The 18,707-nt window shown below is 38.2% G+C and overlaps 1 protein-coding gene across 6 annotated transcripts in view; it reads right to left on the bottom strand.

Annotated features, from left to right (window-relative positions):
- The window catches only part of ATP2C1 (ATPase secretory pathway Ca2+ transporting 1), a 123,827-nt gene that overhangs the window by 55,739 nt on the left and 49,381 nt on the right, over positions 1 to 18,707 (bottom strand). For all 6 annotated transcript variants that reach the window (XR_012509642.1, XM_074372227.1, XM_074372224.1 and 3 more), the window contains 6 exons: positions 15,081 to 15,191; positions 13,577 to 13,693; positions 10,998 to 11,087; positions 8,914 to 8,949; positions 5,654 to 5,715; positions 5,055 to 5,163 (listed from right to left, as the gene is read on the bottom strand). Coding sequence is in view for 5 of the 6 variants with exons in the window: in XM_074372227.1 (XP_074228328.1) it covers positions 5,055 to 5,163; positions 5,654 to 5,715; positions 8,914 to 8,949; positions 10,998 to 11,087; positions 13,577 to 13,693; positions 15,081 to 15,191 (525 nt within the window). In the remaining variant the exon portion in view is untranslated. The remainder of the gene's footprint in view (positions 1 to 5,054; positions 5,164 to 5,653; positions 5,716 to 8,913; positions 8,950 to 10,997; positions 11,088 to 13,576; positions 13,694 to 15,080; positions 15,192 to 18,707) is intronic.

Raw genomic sequence — 18,707 nt, 5'->3', positions numbered from 1 at the left:
GACCAGACATACAAGACTACAGAGTGTAATTGTATTTATATGAAATGTCCCGAAGAGGCACATGCACAGGACAGAACAAGCAGATTCGTGGCTGCCAGGCTCTGGGCAGGCAAGGAACAGAGTGAATGCTAGAAGGTAAGGGGCTTCTTTGGGGAGTGATGAGAACACTCTACAGTCAGACTGTGGTAATGGTTGCCCAACTCTGAAAACCACCGAATGGTACATTTTAAATGGGTAAACTGCTTGGAATGTGAATTACATCTCAATAAAGCTGTTTTCAAAAAAGACTTTTATATGTGGATGTACCAGTACTTCTGGCATACACTAAGAGCTAGTTAGGAATGCAGAATCTCAGCCCAACCTGACCTGCCAAAACAGAACCCAGGTGACTCCTATGCATATTAAAAGTTAGGACACACTGCCCTGGGGCAACTCTACGTGACACTAAGAAAACTAAGGCCTGAAAATAGTATGTGGCTTGCCTAATGGTCAATTCATTTCATAAGAAGACACATTTTATTCTTTGAATTACTCTGCAAGTTGGTGTCTCCCAGCAGAAAGGACACAAAACTATTTTCTACTTCCTAGCCTTAAAGCCTGGTACACTATTTTACACACAGTATTCAAATATTTACTAAATGGATAAGATGACTTCATAACACAGACTGATTTCCAAAGAGAGGGATTACATTTTGACTGAATTAGCTTCATTATCATTTAAAACATCACCACACGCCTATATGCAAGCAAATGTTTGAAAAAAATCTATTTTGAAAAAGTGCGGCAAACCAAATCAGACTCTGAGTTTTGTCAGATGATCAAGTTTTTAACTGAGTAAATGGAAAATATATTTTGTAGCTCAGGAAGTCAGAATGCTCCGACACAGAAAAGACACCTCCACCACAGAGTTACCCAACACCGAGGAAGCTGCCTGTTGATGGTGACTAACAAGAGCGTGCAAGGAAGTGTGTCTTACAAAAAGGGAAATAATGGCTACATGAGCATCCCTCAGAGACGACCTCTGACTCCTTCAGTTGGTAGGCAGCCAAAGTAGATCTGAGCCTGTTCAGTCACACTCACTATCTTCGGTTTGTACTTGCCCTGGGAACTAAGGACAGGAAGGAATAACCCTAAAGACACAAAAACTACTCACTGAGCCAAACTACTATCCTGTAACAAGTACATGGACTCCTGAAGTAAAAAGGGTTAGCTTGGCCCCAGTAAGACCTTGACTCCTAGTAGAAACAATCTTGTTGCCCAGATTTAAAAGGTCTGATAATCTAGTATCCTAAAAATGGCTTCCTGGTTCTCAACCACATCAGTGGTTGTTCTCTAAAAGAAATGTGATACATTTAGAAAATCATCAAATCAAAAGTTGGACTTGGAAAGAAAAAAATAGATGGCAATTGTACCCTGGTACAGATCTTGAAGACAATTTCAGAGAATGGCATGGGTTAACACTAAGCACATGAGCCACACAAAAAAAAGTGTCAACAGAACTAATTCAGAACTCCAAATGACAGAAAATCTTGCTACATTTCAGGCAATGCTTAGGGCTTAGGTAGAAAATTCTAGCTGAAAGAGGTAAAAGATTTTCAACAGAAAAAAGTAATCCTCTTTTCCTGACTCTTTCATTGTTTTCTCTTACAAAGAAATCTTTGTTCAAATGTTGATATAGACTTTACCTGGAACTTTCTGGAAAATATGTTTCCAAAAAGGCAAAATGCACTATTATGCAAGTATACACAGCCTGTAAGACTGCTTCATCTGAAGCTGTTGTCCAAGCAATCCACTGGCTACCACCAATTAATTGGCAAGTGCCTCTTCCCAAATACTATTAAAAACTAAAATAAAAACTTTTAGGAAAAAACTGGAAAGCATGCCCACAGCTTAATTCCTCTAAGTTTTACTGTCCCGGCTCCACCAGTAATTCTAAGGTTCCTAAGCTAGTATGGTTATTGTCAATACATACTGGTTCATTCCTTGGCTATGGAAAACTGACTCAGACAAGAAAACAAAACACAGAATTCCTTAAGTTATCAACATTGATCTTCTTTAAAAGGTCTTTTACAAATAACAGTCTCAGCCTGCTATGGACTGAATTGTGTCTCCCTAAAATTCATGCTGAAGCCCTGATCTCCAATGTGACATGTTGATAATTCGAGATGGGGCCTCAGGAGGTAATTAGGGATAGATAAGGTCGGGGGTGGGGAGGGCTCTCTTAAGGGATTAGTGCCTTTCTAAGAGGAAGAACGAGGGATCACTCTCTACTATGTGAAGATGTAGCAAGAAGCCTGCAAGCCACGAAGACAGTACTAACTAAAACCTGAATTCTGCCAGACTTTGACTGTGGACTTCCCAGCCCCTAAAATCGTAAGAAATAAATGTCTGTTGTTTAAGCCGCCCATTCTGTGGTGTTTTATTATAGCAGCCTGAATTGACTTAAGGTATTTCTGACAGTGAGAAAATACCAGATAAAAGTTGTGTAGCAGTCAGGTCACTGATCATGCTGACAAGGCGCCACTAAAGGCCCAGGCAAGATTTACAGCCAAAATCTGAGCCACTGAAATTATTATGGAAACCCTAGGGTTGCAACATGACAGTGCTAAAGTGGCAACCCTGGCCTTGGGCCAAATCCACAGGATGAGAACTATTCTGCAGAAGCCGTGCTGTATCTGTGAGGAATTAGTAATAGGCTAACTGAGGCGTTTTCTGTTTCGTCTATACCCGAATGAAGAGTCTGTTTCATGCAGGAACACCAAATGACCAGCCAGTCTTGCACCATCATTCACCACAGCCAAATTCAGCAGACAACACTCCGTCAACTGAATTCCAAAAGCTAATTAACCTCTGTGTCAAGAAAAATTGACCTTATCAGCTTTATTATGCCTTCAGTCAGTACATTTAAATCTAGAAGCAGCATGAAAGGCTCAAATCTTTTAGGAAAGTTGCCTCAATCTACTGTCAAAGTTGCTGCAAAAACCTGCTTGTGGTACAAGGTAGCAGGTGGAACAAGTAGGGCAGAAAAGTGATAGAGAAAAATCAAAGATGTTCAACTTTGTAAGTAAAATGGATTCACAAGAACAAGATCCACCTAAGCACAGCACTGTCAAACTGAACATGCTGATGAAGTGTCTGAACAGTTAACAAGTAGTGCGAAACAATAACAACTAAGAAATCACTTCACGAAGCAAATGCTTCTAATTTTTATAGCATCAAGCTTTAAAAGGTCAAAAAAATCCCTCTTACTGAACTCACAGCAAGTCTTCAATATACATGTGCTAAATGGACAGAACATGCACTAATCCATACTCTCACAAGGTATTTTCCTACCTGCATGTGAACTGAGGTAATTAATTCTCAGATCAGTTAACCCTTGTTTAAATGAAAACCCCCAAATACTCTACCAAGCTAAATGGTGTTTTGAAGTTTCCATGTCATCAAACTGCTCAAGTTGTTCAAACAGTGGGAAACATCCTCTTCTATCCCACTGACAAGGTCTGCTTCTGAATGAGAAGTGAAGCACTCCAGAATAAATGATGACAAAAACTTCATGAACTCAAACTTGGTTTCTTTGGGGGAGGGGAAGATGATGTGTATCAGGTGACAGGCCTGCCTCATCTCTAGGGAAGAAGAATCCCAAGGGCTTGTTGTAAACTAAATATTCAGGACAGGAAGAAGGGAGAAGAAATGAGTAAAAAAGATGTAAAAAGAACTTCTAAGGGGATAAAGAAGGTAATAAAGTAAAATTAGTAACATTCCCAGTACCTGCTGTATTATCAATTATTTCTATTCAACGATTAAAGCAATCTGATAACTTTCTAAGGATAAATTTTAAGTACTTGAAGAAAAGCCTTTATTTAAGATTAAATGAAGTTTGTTCTTATTATAATTCAAAATGTTTTCCAGGCTTTCCATAACCTCACCATGAGAACACTCAGGTTTGGGACGCACAAACTGCTCACAGACTAGAAGGTCCACAAGTGTTAGTGACAGCCTACCAATTCCCACAGGAGGTGACCAGCCTGCTAATGCGCTGGGAGGGCTTCTTACACTGGGTGCCTAACTCTGTCTTCCAGCCCTTCGATGTATTCTGTGCATTGTGGCAAGATTACAGGTCACATCACTTGCTAGTTGCACGTGAACTTCAAGGCTAAATTCTAATCAACAAAGTCTGAAGTGGAGCTTCATATGCAAGGCCCCCCGATTCTGGGTCCACCACACTTGCTACCTTTAACACACCCGAGCTCAGCACAGCACACGAGAGCACTGACAGTGATCTAGGTGCAGCTGTTGCTCTGTCTCCGTCCAGGACTGCCCTTCGACTGTCCCCACCAAGCAATGTTGTCTGAGACATTCTCTGACTCCCTCAAGTAATCACGCCCTTCTCCGAATTTTCATACTCCACCCTTTGTACTTGCGGTGAGTGATCTCTGTCCACCAACAGCCCATTCCCTGAGGGCAAGAACTCTGCCACATCATCTCTGCGTCTCCCACAAAGCCTAACACTCATCTCCATAAATATCTGCTCATTCACTAAACCAACACCTCAAAAGACTTCATGGGAAAGACAAATATATTTTTAAGGTTAAAAAAAAACATGTTTATGTATGTCACTTTTTAAACTAGAAAACCAAATGTTCAAATTAACTATATGTTAATCCGTAGAACAATTAATGCCCGTCCTATAATCTACATCCAAGTTCTTTCACTTCTGACAAACATCACCAAAAGCTATGGTCTGAATGTCTGTGCCACTCCAAATCCACGTGCTGAGATCCTTACCCCCAAGGAGATGGTATTAGCAGTTGGACCTTTCAGGAGCGCTCAGGTCATAACGGGGGAGCCCTCATGAATGGTGAGTGTTCTCATAAAACAGCCCCACAGGGTCCTCCAGCCCTCTACCACATGAGGGTGCAGAGAGAAGACACCAGCTGTGAACCTGGAAGAGGGTTCCCACCAGGATGTGACCCTGTGGGTGCCCTGGACATCCCAGCCTCCAGGACGGTGACAAATGCATTTCTGTGTTATTCTGTTACAGCGGCCAAACTCACCTCAAACAGACGTAAGTCAGCAGGAACTCTGTCCCCAACAGAAAGGCAAACTGTATCACCTGGAACCAAGTCTCGCGCAAGGGTGTGTTCCAATTTTCCTTCACGCACACTGTAACGTGAAACAAACAACCACAGCTGAAAAAAGAAAGTCGTGCCACTTATTTTAAAAAATTCCTTCCAGTGGGCTTGCCTGAGGGAAAATATACTGTATTATCACTACTTATAGGGAGATAAGTTAAATACAAAAAAACAAGAAAAGATTTATATTTATGCTCCTGGTGATTAAGATGCTCAAATGATTAAAAAAAAAGGCACTGGGAAAATGTTCAAATGTAAAATGTGAAAACTATAAAAGCCTTCTGAATCACAGTTGCACACAAGAAGTCTGTTGAATAAATCCACATCTCAAGAATCTCAAAATTAGAACTAATGTTAAAGTGTTAACAGTACAGCTTGCTACACTGAATACAGCGTGAATTTTTCACATCAAATTAACAGTTTATGTTGAGACAAATCTGGGGCCACAATGTACACTGTACTAGTCACATCCAATTTCTACTTTCAAGAGCAGAAATCCACATCAAAAACAAAGATCATACCAATGGCATTCTGGTGGCATAAGTTTACTCAGTTCTTCAAGAGATTTTTCTGAACGGTACTCCTATTAAAAAGAAAAGAATATTAAGAAAAACATTTATAAAGAAACACAAGTATGTCCATTAAGAACATTTGCCATGTTGCCATGTTAGACTTAATTAAAAATTGACCTCAATCATTATTTTAAAATTTCCCCCGATTTTTATCTTTTCCTTTACTTGCACTTATATTCCTACATATAAAAGCTTGTCCCTTCTTAAATAATATTAAATTATAGTCACCAATTTTAATAATTAAGTATTCCCAATTTTATACTTTAACATTCAACGTGCAAGCCTATGGTCAAGTTATTTACAAGAAAATGAAGAAAAGTGATTAGTATGTCCAAAGAGTATGTAATTTTCAGTCATTAAAAGTTAAGACTATTGAGCCTCATAACTAAGACAGTTTTACTTTTAGTGTTTAACGACCAAAGAAGTCAAAGACAATTAACTGCAAACATTTGCTCTGAGGATTTGAGCCCCTGGTAACTGTACAGGTTTAAGGACTAAGTTTTCCGGGAAAGAACATGCAATCAACAAGGAGTGAGGTATCAAGGCCCAACTTTACAGACACCTTCCCCAGGACTCTGAATTACCCAAAGGGGGAGAGGCTCAGGAGCCCTGACTCTGACGCTCCAGCCTTCCTCCATCTATACAATCATGGCTGAGGGCCAGAGACACCCTCCGCCTCACTGTACTATTTGGTCCACATGTTCGTGGTAGTCTTGCTGCACTCAACATCACTGCTACTTCTGTCTCATGTCTGCACTAAGCAACCCATCTTTGGATCTAAGGTTAAAGGGGAGAAGGATCAGGGAGAGCAGTGGGAGTGAAAGTCGCGGAGTGTCTTGAAATGACCGCAGTGCTAGTACTAACCAAAATTTCACACCCACCACAAACTTTTTCAATAGAAAATGCAAAGCTGTATAAGAATAACTTAGAACTAAATCAGTCTTTACTTAGGCAAGAGGAACAAATGTGAGAATAATGTAAATCTGTAAATATAAAAATCACAAGACCTCCAGTGCAATACACAGCCAAGGAATATGGTCAATAATATTGTAATAACTTTGTATGGGGATGGGTGGTCACTAGACTTATCACAGTGACCATTTCCTAACTCATGCTAGGATCAAATCACTGTGTAGTGTGCCCAGAACTAACAACAGTGTATGCCAAGTATATTTCAATTTAAAAAAAAAATTATAAGACACCCCTCCCCCAACCACACCAAGTGTATTAAGGAATTTGGAAGTTTTCCCCCCAAATTCTGTAAAAAGCTAGGAAACACTCACCAATCCTAGATCCTAGTACTAAATGACAGTATCTGCCCAAACTGAAGAGGGAGAGGAAGGCTGAACCTCCCTCTTCAGACTTCTTAGCCCTTACTCCCTATAACTACAAAGATACCTCTACATCAAAATGATCCTTCAATACACCATCAAAAACTTCACAGCCATCTCAAATAAACACCTAAAAGTTAAATCTTAAATTCATTGTAAGGTGGCATCAATATGTGACTAAATAGAACAATTAGCTATTTTTAAGGCTGCAAGGGTGTACAATGGGATGAGGCATGGAGCTCAGGAAGAGGGGGAAAGACAGACGTAAATCGTAAAAGAATATGAAAAGCACTCTCTGCCTAAAACACAGGTAAAAACACAAATATAAATAATGATGAAGAATTAAGACTTTCTGATAGATTTTTGAGAGAGTTTTTTGACCAGTCATTATGGTATGTTCAACTGACAGCAAATAGGATCCTTTTAGAGAGTGTTTTTAATTGCTGTTTATAGAATATTTTGTTGGTTTCATAAACGTATCTGGGGAAAAGGCTCACATCTGCATAAGAAGCCAGACCTACCAATCTGAAACTGGGCATTTCATAAATGTTTTGATTCTTAAGTTTTCCTTCAAATGAACCTATTATAAAGATATGTGCCAGATGGTTTCAGTCACTGCATTTAAGGTATATTATACAACACACTGTCTTTGGGAAAATTCCACTGAGTATGTTAAAATAGCAACTTTGTATAATTTTTTGAGGGTAGGGCTATTTACCAAAAGAACAAGCTACTAAGGTCTATACACAGGGACAATACTGGAGGGACCCTGAAGAAAGCCACTGCATACATCTGTAGCATCATTAAAGATGTGAGAGGCTCCAGTTACTGGTCCAGTGGGCTGTACCACCCACATGACCAAATGAACAGCTATGTTGAATGATGCCCGCCTGGAATGACTTCTGCTAAACTCACCCCTCCACCAGCCGTAAGGCAACTTCTATCTGCTCTAAACAAGAGGGTTCCCTAGAAACAGGATCCCTGATGGTATACTAATGGAACTCACAAACTTGCTGCAGATAATCTGATTCTAACTGGGTTACTATAAAACAAGTATCTTACTAAGTTAGAGATTACTATAGGAGGCCTGGATAATGACAGGAAACACCCAAGGAATACATCATAGATGTGAAAATAACCATGGTCACATCAAATATAGTCTTAAGATTCAAAACAACATGAACTCCAGGATCATATGACATATTACATTTTCCTCATAAACTAGAATAATGCTTCTAGTCTTTTTTGTTTTTAGAACAATCTTTCTAGTCTTATTAATCATGTTTTAAAACTTTTAGCTAATAAAATGGGACCAGCCAACATTTCCCTAACATCTGCAGAAGTTATCATATATTTAAACATGACACAAAGCCTATGTTTTTATTTATGCCTATACTTGTCAACAGAATCCACATATTATCTCTACATTATTCACATTAATTTTAATGTATTTTCATATATGTTATTTACTGTTTCAACGTCTATGCAGAATAGGGAGTTTGATCCAGATCATAACACCCCTTCCCTGGAGGAGTGAGGTATTTGAACCCTGGCCCAATTTTTTAACTGGAAAAAATTTAAAAACCTATTGCTGGATTTTATTTCTATCACTGTACTTTTTGTGTTCATCTGCTTCAGCTATCTTTAACACCATCAAATAAAAAGCTAGATTTCCTTCATGCCACTACCCAAACCAAAGTCAAGGTAGTCCCACAAACTTCCCTGGAGAGTTGTTATTTCTGAAATTATTTCAAAAACAAAGAATAAATTGTTCTGACCACTATAACCATCCTCCCAAACATTTCAACATAAGCCACCTTAATTTTTTAAGCAATGAACTAAAATATCACTTTTATGTTGGCAAAATAGGCTACTTACCTGAACAAAGGCAACCGTGACGACGATGAGTATTGCCTAAACAGGACAGAGAAACCACCTTTTAAATCAGACACTGCAGCCTCTGAAACAACTACTAACCACGTTATTTCTCTCTTCAGCCCCAAGACACCAGACACTCAGCACCGAGATCGGCTGGAGAAGGAATCACAACTCTGCCTCGCAGCACGTGGGGGAGACATCGACCGCGGAGGCGCCTGCCTCCCTGAGAACAGCTCCTCAAGTGTTCTGATCTCAGGGCCTCTTTATGTGCAAACTGAGGACCAGCTTTTGCTTATGTGGGTTATAGTCACTGATATTTACCATACAAAGTACTTTCTCAATTGTTCAATTTAACTTCTACTTATTAATTCATCTAAATAAATAATAAGCCCATTAGATGTAGCGCATACATTTTTTAGGAAAAATTTTTTTCATGCAAAAAAATTTTGAGAATAGTGGCAGGGTTTTCATTTTTCCATCTTTAATGTCTGCTTTAATAAAAAGCTGGATTCTCATATCTGCTTCTGTATTCACATCTACTGCAATATGTTGATTAGGCTAAAGTATACAAAGAACACTCAGCCTCATACAGATATTACTGGAAAAGGGAAGAGTATTTTAAAAAGCCTTTTCAGATGACTGTGGATATCATTCACAGCTTCTACACCAAAATTAGACAACTGTTAGCTACTTTAAAAGTAATTCACAATGTAGAATCTAAAACTATATCAATGAACTTTTCATAATCCATTATATCAAAATTTATTGATCTCTTCTGCATTTTGAATGGATCTTTTATCACTGAATACTTTGTATCATCATGCACTCTGGTTATTCAGAAAAGACTGCTTCACTTGGTTATTCGAATCTTTCAAATGTTGATACATTTCCTGATAATTAAAAAAAACAGATTCACTGAAATCACTGCTGATCTCATTAGAATAAAGTCTTAAATACTGGGAAGTTATTCAGTATAAAATAATGCATTAACCTTTGGCAAAATTCTAATCATTTTAAAGCTTGAATTTTACCATCAGCAACAAATTCTGTCAGTTGTTTTTCTTGTAGTGACAGGCTCATTTCATTCACTTTCAAACAAAAATGTGCCAGTTATCCAGGCTTTAATAACCACAGTTTGTCTATCAGTCATTCTTTCAAGTAAAAGGCTAGTTCAGCTCGCCACATGGCCGCTCCTTGAGACAATCACCACATTTCAAAAGACAAGAGTCCTTGATGCGTACTTCCCATTTAATCCCCAGAACATTAAAAAGGAAGGTACTTAAGGATCAAGATTTAATGAAATTAATTTTTCCTGTTTTATCAAAAACACTGCTAAGAAAAACAACGGAAGAAAACAACGACTACTAGGCAGTTTGGTGCCATTATTTTGATTCAAGCCTCCATCACTTTTACGCCATTGATGCAAATGTCTGTTATCAAAAATACAAATAACGTTTTAGCATGATGAAAATATCTGTGATTCTCACATGCTCCCTGAAAGGGTCTCAGAGACTGCTGGTGTCCACAAGCAAGAGCTCGAGAACCACAGCTCTGTATTCATTTCTGCTGTGTTCTTAAGCATAACAAACTTGCTCTAATCAATGCTTGTACTTGCTACAAATTTTTATACTACAATGAAATGGGGGGCAAGAAAAAAGAAAAAAAGATGAGGAATCTTTATTGAAAGCCAGAATAACCTAGCTGGAAGGAATAAAATCTTACATAGTAAATGTAGTGTGCATTGTTAAGTAATATTTTTAATTTCAAGTACTTCAGACTTCAGTTCACAAGTAGTGAAAAGATATTCTCAACTGTAAATTAAGATAAACTGAATATTAAATGGAAAATTATTATAAAATATTTCATATCTGTGAAATTATCAGATTGGTAAATAACTCTCAGGCATGCCAATCACAGACCCTTGAATGTTACCTGAGATCACTGCAACTAAAACCAGAATTTGGATTTTAGCCAAAAAACCAGAAGAAACATTCAGGCATTTCTCAATTCATTTTCTAAAATGAAAGTCAATCCTAATTTATATGATTAACTAACAGTTTAAAAATACATATACATTTTCTTACCACAGTGATACTGACGGCATCATCAAACTGATGCATTAAAACACTGATGACTGCAGACGCCAGAAGCAGCATAATAAGGGGGTTTTTAAACTGAAAGGGAAAACAAACAGCAATTCAACAGTTTTGTATGAACAACAGTTGGGTTCTATCACAGCAGAAGCTTAAAAAAGTAAACTATCAGAGCATGATTAGGAAATTCAACAAGAATCTACATTTGGTTTATTTTTATATGTCTTCAATTGACAAAAAAAAAGTTTGTTACAAGCCACCATCTCTTAACAGCTCCTTTTCAGGAAAAAAAGAAAGTTAAATATTAATACTTAAAACTAACAATTTACCAATTCCTTATAGTTCACATGTCTTTTTAGTATATTAATTTAATAAATAAAGCTGTTCTGAATTTCCACTGGGGTTAGAATAAATGGAAAATGATTTTTAAGCTAAAGATTTAGGCTACACATTGGGTAGAATACCTAAGCTACGAAATTCAAACATCCCTCAGCGTTCCTATTCTAAGTAAACTGGTGTAGACAACAATTGTGCGGTTGACCCACGTACCACAGAACAACCCCCTGGGGGTTAAGAGCATACAGTAAGATCCTCCCCACAGGAGAAGCAGAAGATCTTCCCAGCATTGGTTTTTCTGATCCCTACCTAGCAGAGGGAAAAGCATCCAAAGAAACAAAACCACAGCAGCAACTCAATCAGGCAGCCCTTACGTGACCAAGCATCAAGCCACCCCAGATCTTCCAGTGGGACATCCTACTCCTTAAACTTTAGAGCTCTGTTGCCAGAATGTCTTCCTCTGATGAAATGGTGCCAACTGCTGTCAAAACTGCAAAGCAACTTTGCAAAGCATGCATCCCAACAGAGAGCCCCAGCCCCCAGGCATGGTAACTGTGATGTTAGAAGGCACCACTCCTACTTGCTTTAGTAGGGGTGCAGCTCTGCTTGCATCAGAATCTTGTGAAAAACTTCTAACAAATGCCCAGGTTCACACCAGAGCAACTAAATTAGCATCTCTGGGCACAGGGCCCAGCCTTCAGCACGTTTAAAGCGCTCCCCAAGTGACTCTAACGCACAGAGGATTGAAAGTCACTGCAAGAGCAGAATAAAACCACAACTGCAACACGGTTCAGGGCTGACAAACCACGCATATGACTGAGTCAGGGTACCCGGGTTTGAATCCAGCTCGACTGGCATGTGGCCTGCATGTTTTTAAGCCCTGGAGGTTCTTTGTCTACAATGGTACCTTGTACCAAAATCCGTGCTAAAGATTAACTAAGAACGTGTATTAAAGTAAACTATAAAACCCGCAAAGGTGAGCTGTTACCACCACAGCCTGTGAGCAAGGCCCGTGATCATTTTACTTCCCCTAAAGGAGCTGCCCCACGATGCTGAGAACCTCTCCTGACAGATGACCACGTCCCAGACATGTGTCTGCAGATCAACAAGTCCAGTGTTCTCTGCAGGGGGGAAGAGTCGCCCAGCGCTCTGTGACTAACACTTGGTATTTACTGTCAATTACTGCTGTGCTAGCTTAACTGCGTTACAGGCACTGTTTCATTTCATTCTCACAGCAACCCATGACTCAGGTACTCTAGCTATGAAACAGAATCAAGAAAGCAAAATATTAAGTCACCCTGCCTAGTGTAAATCAAATCACTGTAATTTGTAAATCCAGAGTAAACCTTTTGAAATTTTAGGTAATGTAGAAATCTGGTAAATATGAGAACACAGATATGCATATAAAATATTCCATGAAAACAAGACAGATACAAGGTTCTTCTTTAACAACTCTATTTTTCTACTTAAAAAAAACTCATTTAATAAAGTTAAAACTGGTAAATTCTGGCTCATTAACAGGCAAAACCCTTCAGAAAAGTTAAACACAAGTCTTTTTTGAAAAAGAACCTGCAGGTTAGAAGGCATTAGAAAGTTTCTTTACTAAAAAGAATTTATTTGTCTAGCAAACTAGCTCTACAAGTTGAAAACTAACTGAAGGAGCCTTACAGCTTTTCACATTAACATACTTATTATCAAGATAAGAAAAATCCTACAGTAAATCTTTCTGAAAAGACTAGGATATTGATGAAATACAATTAAAAATAGGTATCATCTATTGATAGCTTAAATCTTCTAAGATTATTAACCCCCTTTTACAGATAAGGCTCAGAGGACAATAAAGAGCACACAGTTAGTAAGAAAGAAAGGTGGGACTTGTACCCAGGCAGTCTGGATTCAAAGTACCTAACTTACTTCTACTAATTTTCTAAGCTAGCTATATTACTTTAAAAAATAATAGCATTCCTATAATTAAAATTGTGTAAGTTAGACGCCTGCAAAGGAAACTACACCACATCCAAGTGATACATCCACAAGCCCTTAAAGATTCAAACACTAAAATTTACAGAAATTCCAACCTGACAGTAAATTCTAACAAACAAAAAAATTTAGGTAAGAAATACTTTTTAAAAATTACTTTCTTTCTCCATAAATAACTTCACAAAAGTAATAAACACCCACATTAACAAAAACACATGTAAAATACACAGCAGGAGGAAATAAAGACATCTCACCTGAGAAATATACTTCTTCCACAGGGGCTCATCCTCACTGATATCAAACTCATTCCAGCCATGGAAGGCTCGCCTGTGACTTACTTCACATTTGTTTAGACCATTCTGAAGATCAGCCTATTAGATTTTACAAATAAAAGTTACTGAAAACGTTAGCAGAGAACAAAAAGGAAAAAAAAAGTACACATTGTACAATCACATTTACAGGAACTTCTACAGCAGTCAAACCACTCCAGGGTGAGAGCAGCACATCAGTGGCTGCCTGGGGCCAGAGGCCCTGGGAGGGCTCACTGCAAAGAAACATGTGGAGACTTTTGGAGTGATGACAATTTTCTGTACCTTAGTTGTGGTAATGGTTACATTTGTCAAAATACAAGCTGTACATTTAATATGGGTACACTAAATTTTATGTAAATTACACCTCAATAATTTTTTTTAATGTAAGCAACAAGATAGTTTAATTAAAAAAAAAAGATTTTCTACAGGGACAGAGGAATAACACAAACCAGCAACATGACATATAGAAAGCAAAATATCAGTACATTTTAACTAGTTTTCTTTGTTTTCACTGTTGTTCTGCTGTTTTCTAAACTTAGTTTCTCCAAAATATCTGTATCTTTCTTGTTCTCTGAGATTGGTATTACCATTTGCTCTTGGGCTGTATTATTATGCCAGGCAAAAAATCTGTGGTTCCTAAATTACTCAAAATAATGAAGTTAGGATGAACTGGTTCTTGGGACAGTTTCTGTTTTGTGAACACCACCTACATTCTTTAGTCACTGTCTCTCATGACTTATTATTTTAACTACCATTAAAGAATGAAATTACATGCATCTCTAAAAAAATTAGTTTATGTGGCCAAAAGCTTTATAACAGAGTTCAATAACAGAATCTTGCAACAATTAAGTATATTTAAAGTTAATGGTTTTAAAACAGAACATAAATACAACCCTCCTGCAAAGAGCCTCAAAAAAAAGGACATCCAATGTGTTTAATGCCATCGTTAATATATGTGAGTTCTGAAGGAAAAATAAAAAATATTCTTTTCTTCATGTTTCATTAGATTGTGCTTTTTAAAACTAGGAAGGGATTAAATTACATAAGCAAGGTTTATTTGCAGTTCTGAACTTGTACCTGGCTTTTACTTTACTTTAGAAAACAAAGATAAACTAACTCTACTTATATAAATAACTGATTTCTTTCCTAACACAAAGGCTCATGAGCACTAGCAGTGCGAGCAATGCTATTAATCTAGAGCTGCACCAACCAATCAGCCACACGCAGCTATTTAAATGTTCATGAATACAAATTAAATTCAGTTCCTCCCCTAAACTATCTGTATTTCAAGTACTCAATCGTCATGTTTAACTAGTGGCTACCGCACTAGACGGTGCAGAACAGAGTATTTCTCTCATCACAGAAAATTCTATTAGACGGCACTTACCTGTAGAGTCTATGTGACTTATTTTACTATCTACCACCTTCCTCCCCACCAAGCACTTACTTGGAGAATGCTTGCAACTTCACTCACTGGTAATTCACTTGCTTTTTTTGATGTCAATACAGGAATCATTGTCTCATTTTCAGTATTAGGAATTTTTTGAAAACGTGCAACCTAGGGAATAAAACCAAAGGAAAATATTTGAATAGATCAAACAATTCTAATGCAGTCTAGAAAAACAATGCAAGTCCAAATGTTCCCAGAAACTTGTTTTCACAGTTAGAAAACAAGTATTTTCAGACTAATAATGAGTATCTAGTCCTAATAAGATAATTTTACACTAACTATTGGCTATCCCAGGAAGCACATTGCAAAAGTTAAGTCACCAGTGCCAGCCAGAACACAAAATAATTTTCACATTAAATAAAAGATGCTACTTCTACAGCAATGTAATGAGTAAAAATGTCCTGTCCTGCTAAATGTCCTGTCTAGCAGAGCCTGGTGATTACACGCAGTCATAATCCTCTGAACTCATTATGTTTAACACGACAAGAACAGCTAAGCTTCCTCCATCTTAACTACTCCTGGTATCAGCTCATTTCTCAACTTTACAGGAAGGACACCAGGCTCCTGTACCGAAGCACCAAGCACCATGACAGAAAGTCAGGCTTACAGACCTACTCCCCAGAGAGCCTGGACCAGTGGAGGACACACAGGTGAGTGCAGGGGCTGTGAGAGAGCAGAGTAAGTCATAGAAAAGGTGGAAACCATGGTGCCTTCTCAGTGCAGCTTCGTAAGTAACTGTCTGCAGAAAAGTGTTTAATACACTTCTGGAAATAAATCCCCAATCCATACTCATCTTAGGTTCTACAGTGAGATTCTTTATAGACAAAAAGTTTTGGAAAAGCAAAAGAATGGGAGACAAAAGTGCTCCACAGAAACTTCAGAGAACAAAACACTTCAGTTGCCACACATCCACTGATTTTTAAACAACACTGAAACTGAAGTGGTCATCTTACTGCCAAGATACAAATCTTTAAAGTCTCAGGTGAAATGTTCTCAACCTTGAATAATAAACATTTTCAGGATAAAATATTTCCCTAAAATTTTTTTGAGGCAACACTTCTTTAAAACAATAAATAAGGTCAAAAAATAATAATAATTTAAGTTTCTATTATTATTAAAGTGTCTGTCACTGTAGAGGCCTATATCCATTAAAAAAAATCTTTGTACTTACTCCATAAAATTGTAAATAACTATGGAAAAAAAGTATTGTTAAATATTTAAGTATTTTAAAGAAAAAAAGAGTATTTTTCTTTTAATGAGAAAATATTAGTAACCAAAATTCTGAGGAAATTGGAAACAGATGATTGTTCTTGACATGGTTATTTTATCTTGTGAGATCATAAAGAAAAATTAAAAGGGATCAAATATGTTTACACTGCCTGCAGTGATAGAGGGATCAAGAAAATCTTATTTCCAAGGTTCTCGACCCTCACTTTCTTCATATATAACATGAGGAAAAACAGTGCCTGAAGTTATTTGGGGACTACATCCATTAATACAGCACTTGACTCACCAATAATAAGCAAATAACCATTTTCTCCCCAAACTATTTAATATTTATATGTACATATTCAGTAGTATAATGAGCTCAATACAGAACTAAAATACTAATCAAGTTAGTAAAGCTAGATTTGCAATAATTCTATTAAGCATACTTTCCTATCATTAATATACTGGAAATTCCCATCTCTAGCATCCAATATGCAGGACAAGAGCCTTACTCGTGAAATCTTTTTTAAGTAATCCTTTGGTAGTTGGTACACAGACAGGAACTATGTTGGAACACACGTTACATACAGTCCGTCAGGAGCATTCCATGGGCCCAGAGGGGCTCAAAAATTTCAGCAGAAGGAAGTGACACCATTTCATTTAATAAAGGATCTGACACAGAAAGGGAAGGATGATTACTCTCTAAATATATGAAGGGCTGCCATGGGAAAGAGGGTAATCCCCAAACCAAAGGACCAACTTCGGGACTTAGAATGAAGAGTGCTGGGAGCCAGAGGGGAGGCCGAGGCCATCTACCAGAAGGATCGATTTCACTGAAGGGGTTTCTACAACGGAGGCAGGACACAGCACAGTAAATTGTTAGCCAAAGGCAGTGATGTTAACTGTATTTATGCTAACTAGATTCTGTCAACTTAAAATTATGGAAATTATTACATTTTAATCCTATTTTCTTTTTGAGAAATGTTACAGAGATTTATCAACTCAATTGAGTTGTTAGTTATATGGATCGTAAGAATATTTTAATTTGTTCATTCAGTCTTTCAACACCTGCATTTACTGAGAGTCCTACTCTGTGCTAGGCCCTCAGGACTTAACAATGAGCAAAACAGGGGTGAGGGGAAGCTACAGGGAAACAGGAAACAGATCTTAACAAATAAATGGAAACTGAAATGACTGTTGCCAGGAAGGAGAAGTCCGTGGGTATGGGAGCCTGCCATCAGGATGAGGAAGTATGCTTACAGAAGTGAAAGACAAGAGGCCGCCTACCAAAAGGGATGGAAGAACAGAGGGAACTGAATGCGCAAAACTCCCAAGGAAGGGGAGTATGGCCAGAATGAAGTACTGAAAGAAGGTTGGCACTGATTCCCTTACGTATTCAGTCTTCTGACGCGTAATCAATGCTCGTTGTGTACCAGACACTGTTCTCGGTAGGAGGGACACAAAAGTGACCACACAGGTAAGAACTCTAACCTCATGGAGCCACATACCAGTAAGGAATGTGTGATACAATAAATGTTTCAGAAAACAATTATGAAAAGAAGGATAAGCGGGGGGGGGAGAGGGGATGTGCTTCATTTTATACAGGGGGGAGGGAAGTGGGTGGGCAAGGTGACCTCTCTAGTAGACATTTGGACAGAGATCTGAAAGAAGCAAAGGAACTAGCTGGTAGACATCTAGGCAGAACAGTGCAGGAGGTAGGTGGGCATGTGTGCACACAGGAGAGGTCCACGTTGAAGCCAGCTTGTGTGTCATGAGCACATAAAATGGTACTGAACGTGAGCCTGAACACGTACATTAGCACAGAAGAAAAGGCAGAGTTCTGCAGGCTCCTGGAGCATCCTCCTAACATACAGAGATCCAAGGTAAGCAGTAACAAAGAGAAAAGACCAAGAAGGAGCAACCACGGAGGTAAAAGGAGAATCAGAAGAGAAGCCATGGGAGGCAAGTATTTCAAGGAGGCTGGAAAGGACTGGGCCAAATGTCACTGAAAAGTTCAGATAAGGACTAAGAACTGCTCACAGGACTTGGTGACACGGAGATAAATAAAGAAGAGATTCAATGTGGTTGAATAATGGAGGCCAAAAATCAGACAGAGGTGGGTTCAGAGAAAACAGAAGAGAAGGTAGAGGCTGTAAGTATAAATCATGCTTTCCCATTCCAACATAAAAGAGGAGCAGGGAAATGGGATTATAACCAGCATGGAATGTAGGATCAAGAGGTGGAGGTTTGTTGTTTTTTTAAGATGGAAGAAATAACAGCATGCTTGTATGTTGATTAGAATGGTAACTAATAACAGAAGAGAGACAGGACAACTGATACAGCGAGGGGAGTGGAATTTGGCCCACTGCAGAATAGCTGGCCTTAGATAAGGGATGGACAGTTCATTCAAAGCTG

The sequence above is a fragment of the Camelus bactrianus genome, chromosome 1, assembly GCF_048773025.1.
Source record: "Camelus bactrianus isolate YW-2024 breed Bactrian camel chromosome 1, ASM4877302v1, whole genome shotgun sequence".
Lineage (NCBI taxonomy): Eukaryota > Metazoa > Chordata > Mammalia > Artiodactyla > Camelidae > Camelus > Camelus bactrianus.
The sequence above is the reverse complement of the archived record's forward strand: the minus strand, read 5'-3'. Positions and strand labels throughout refer to the sequence as shown.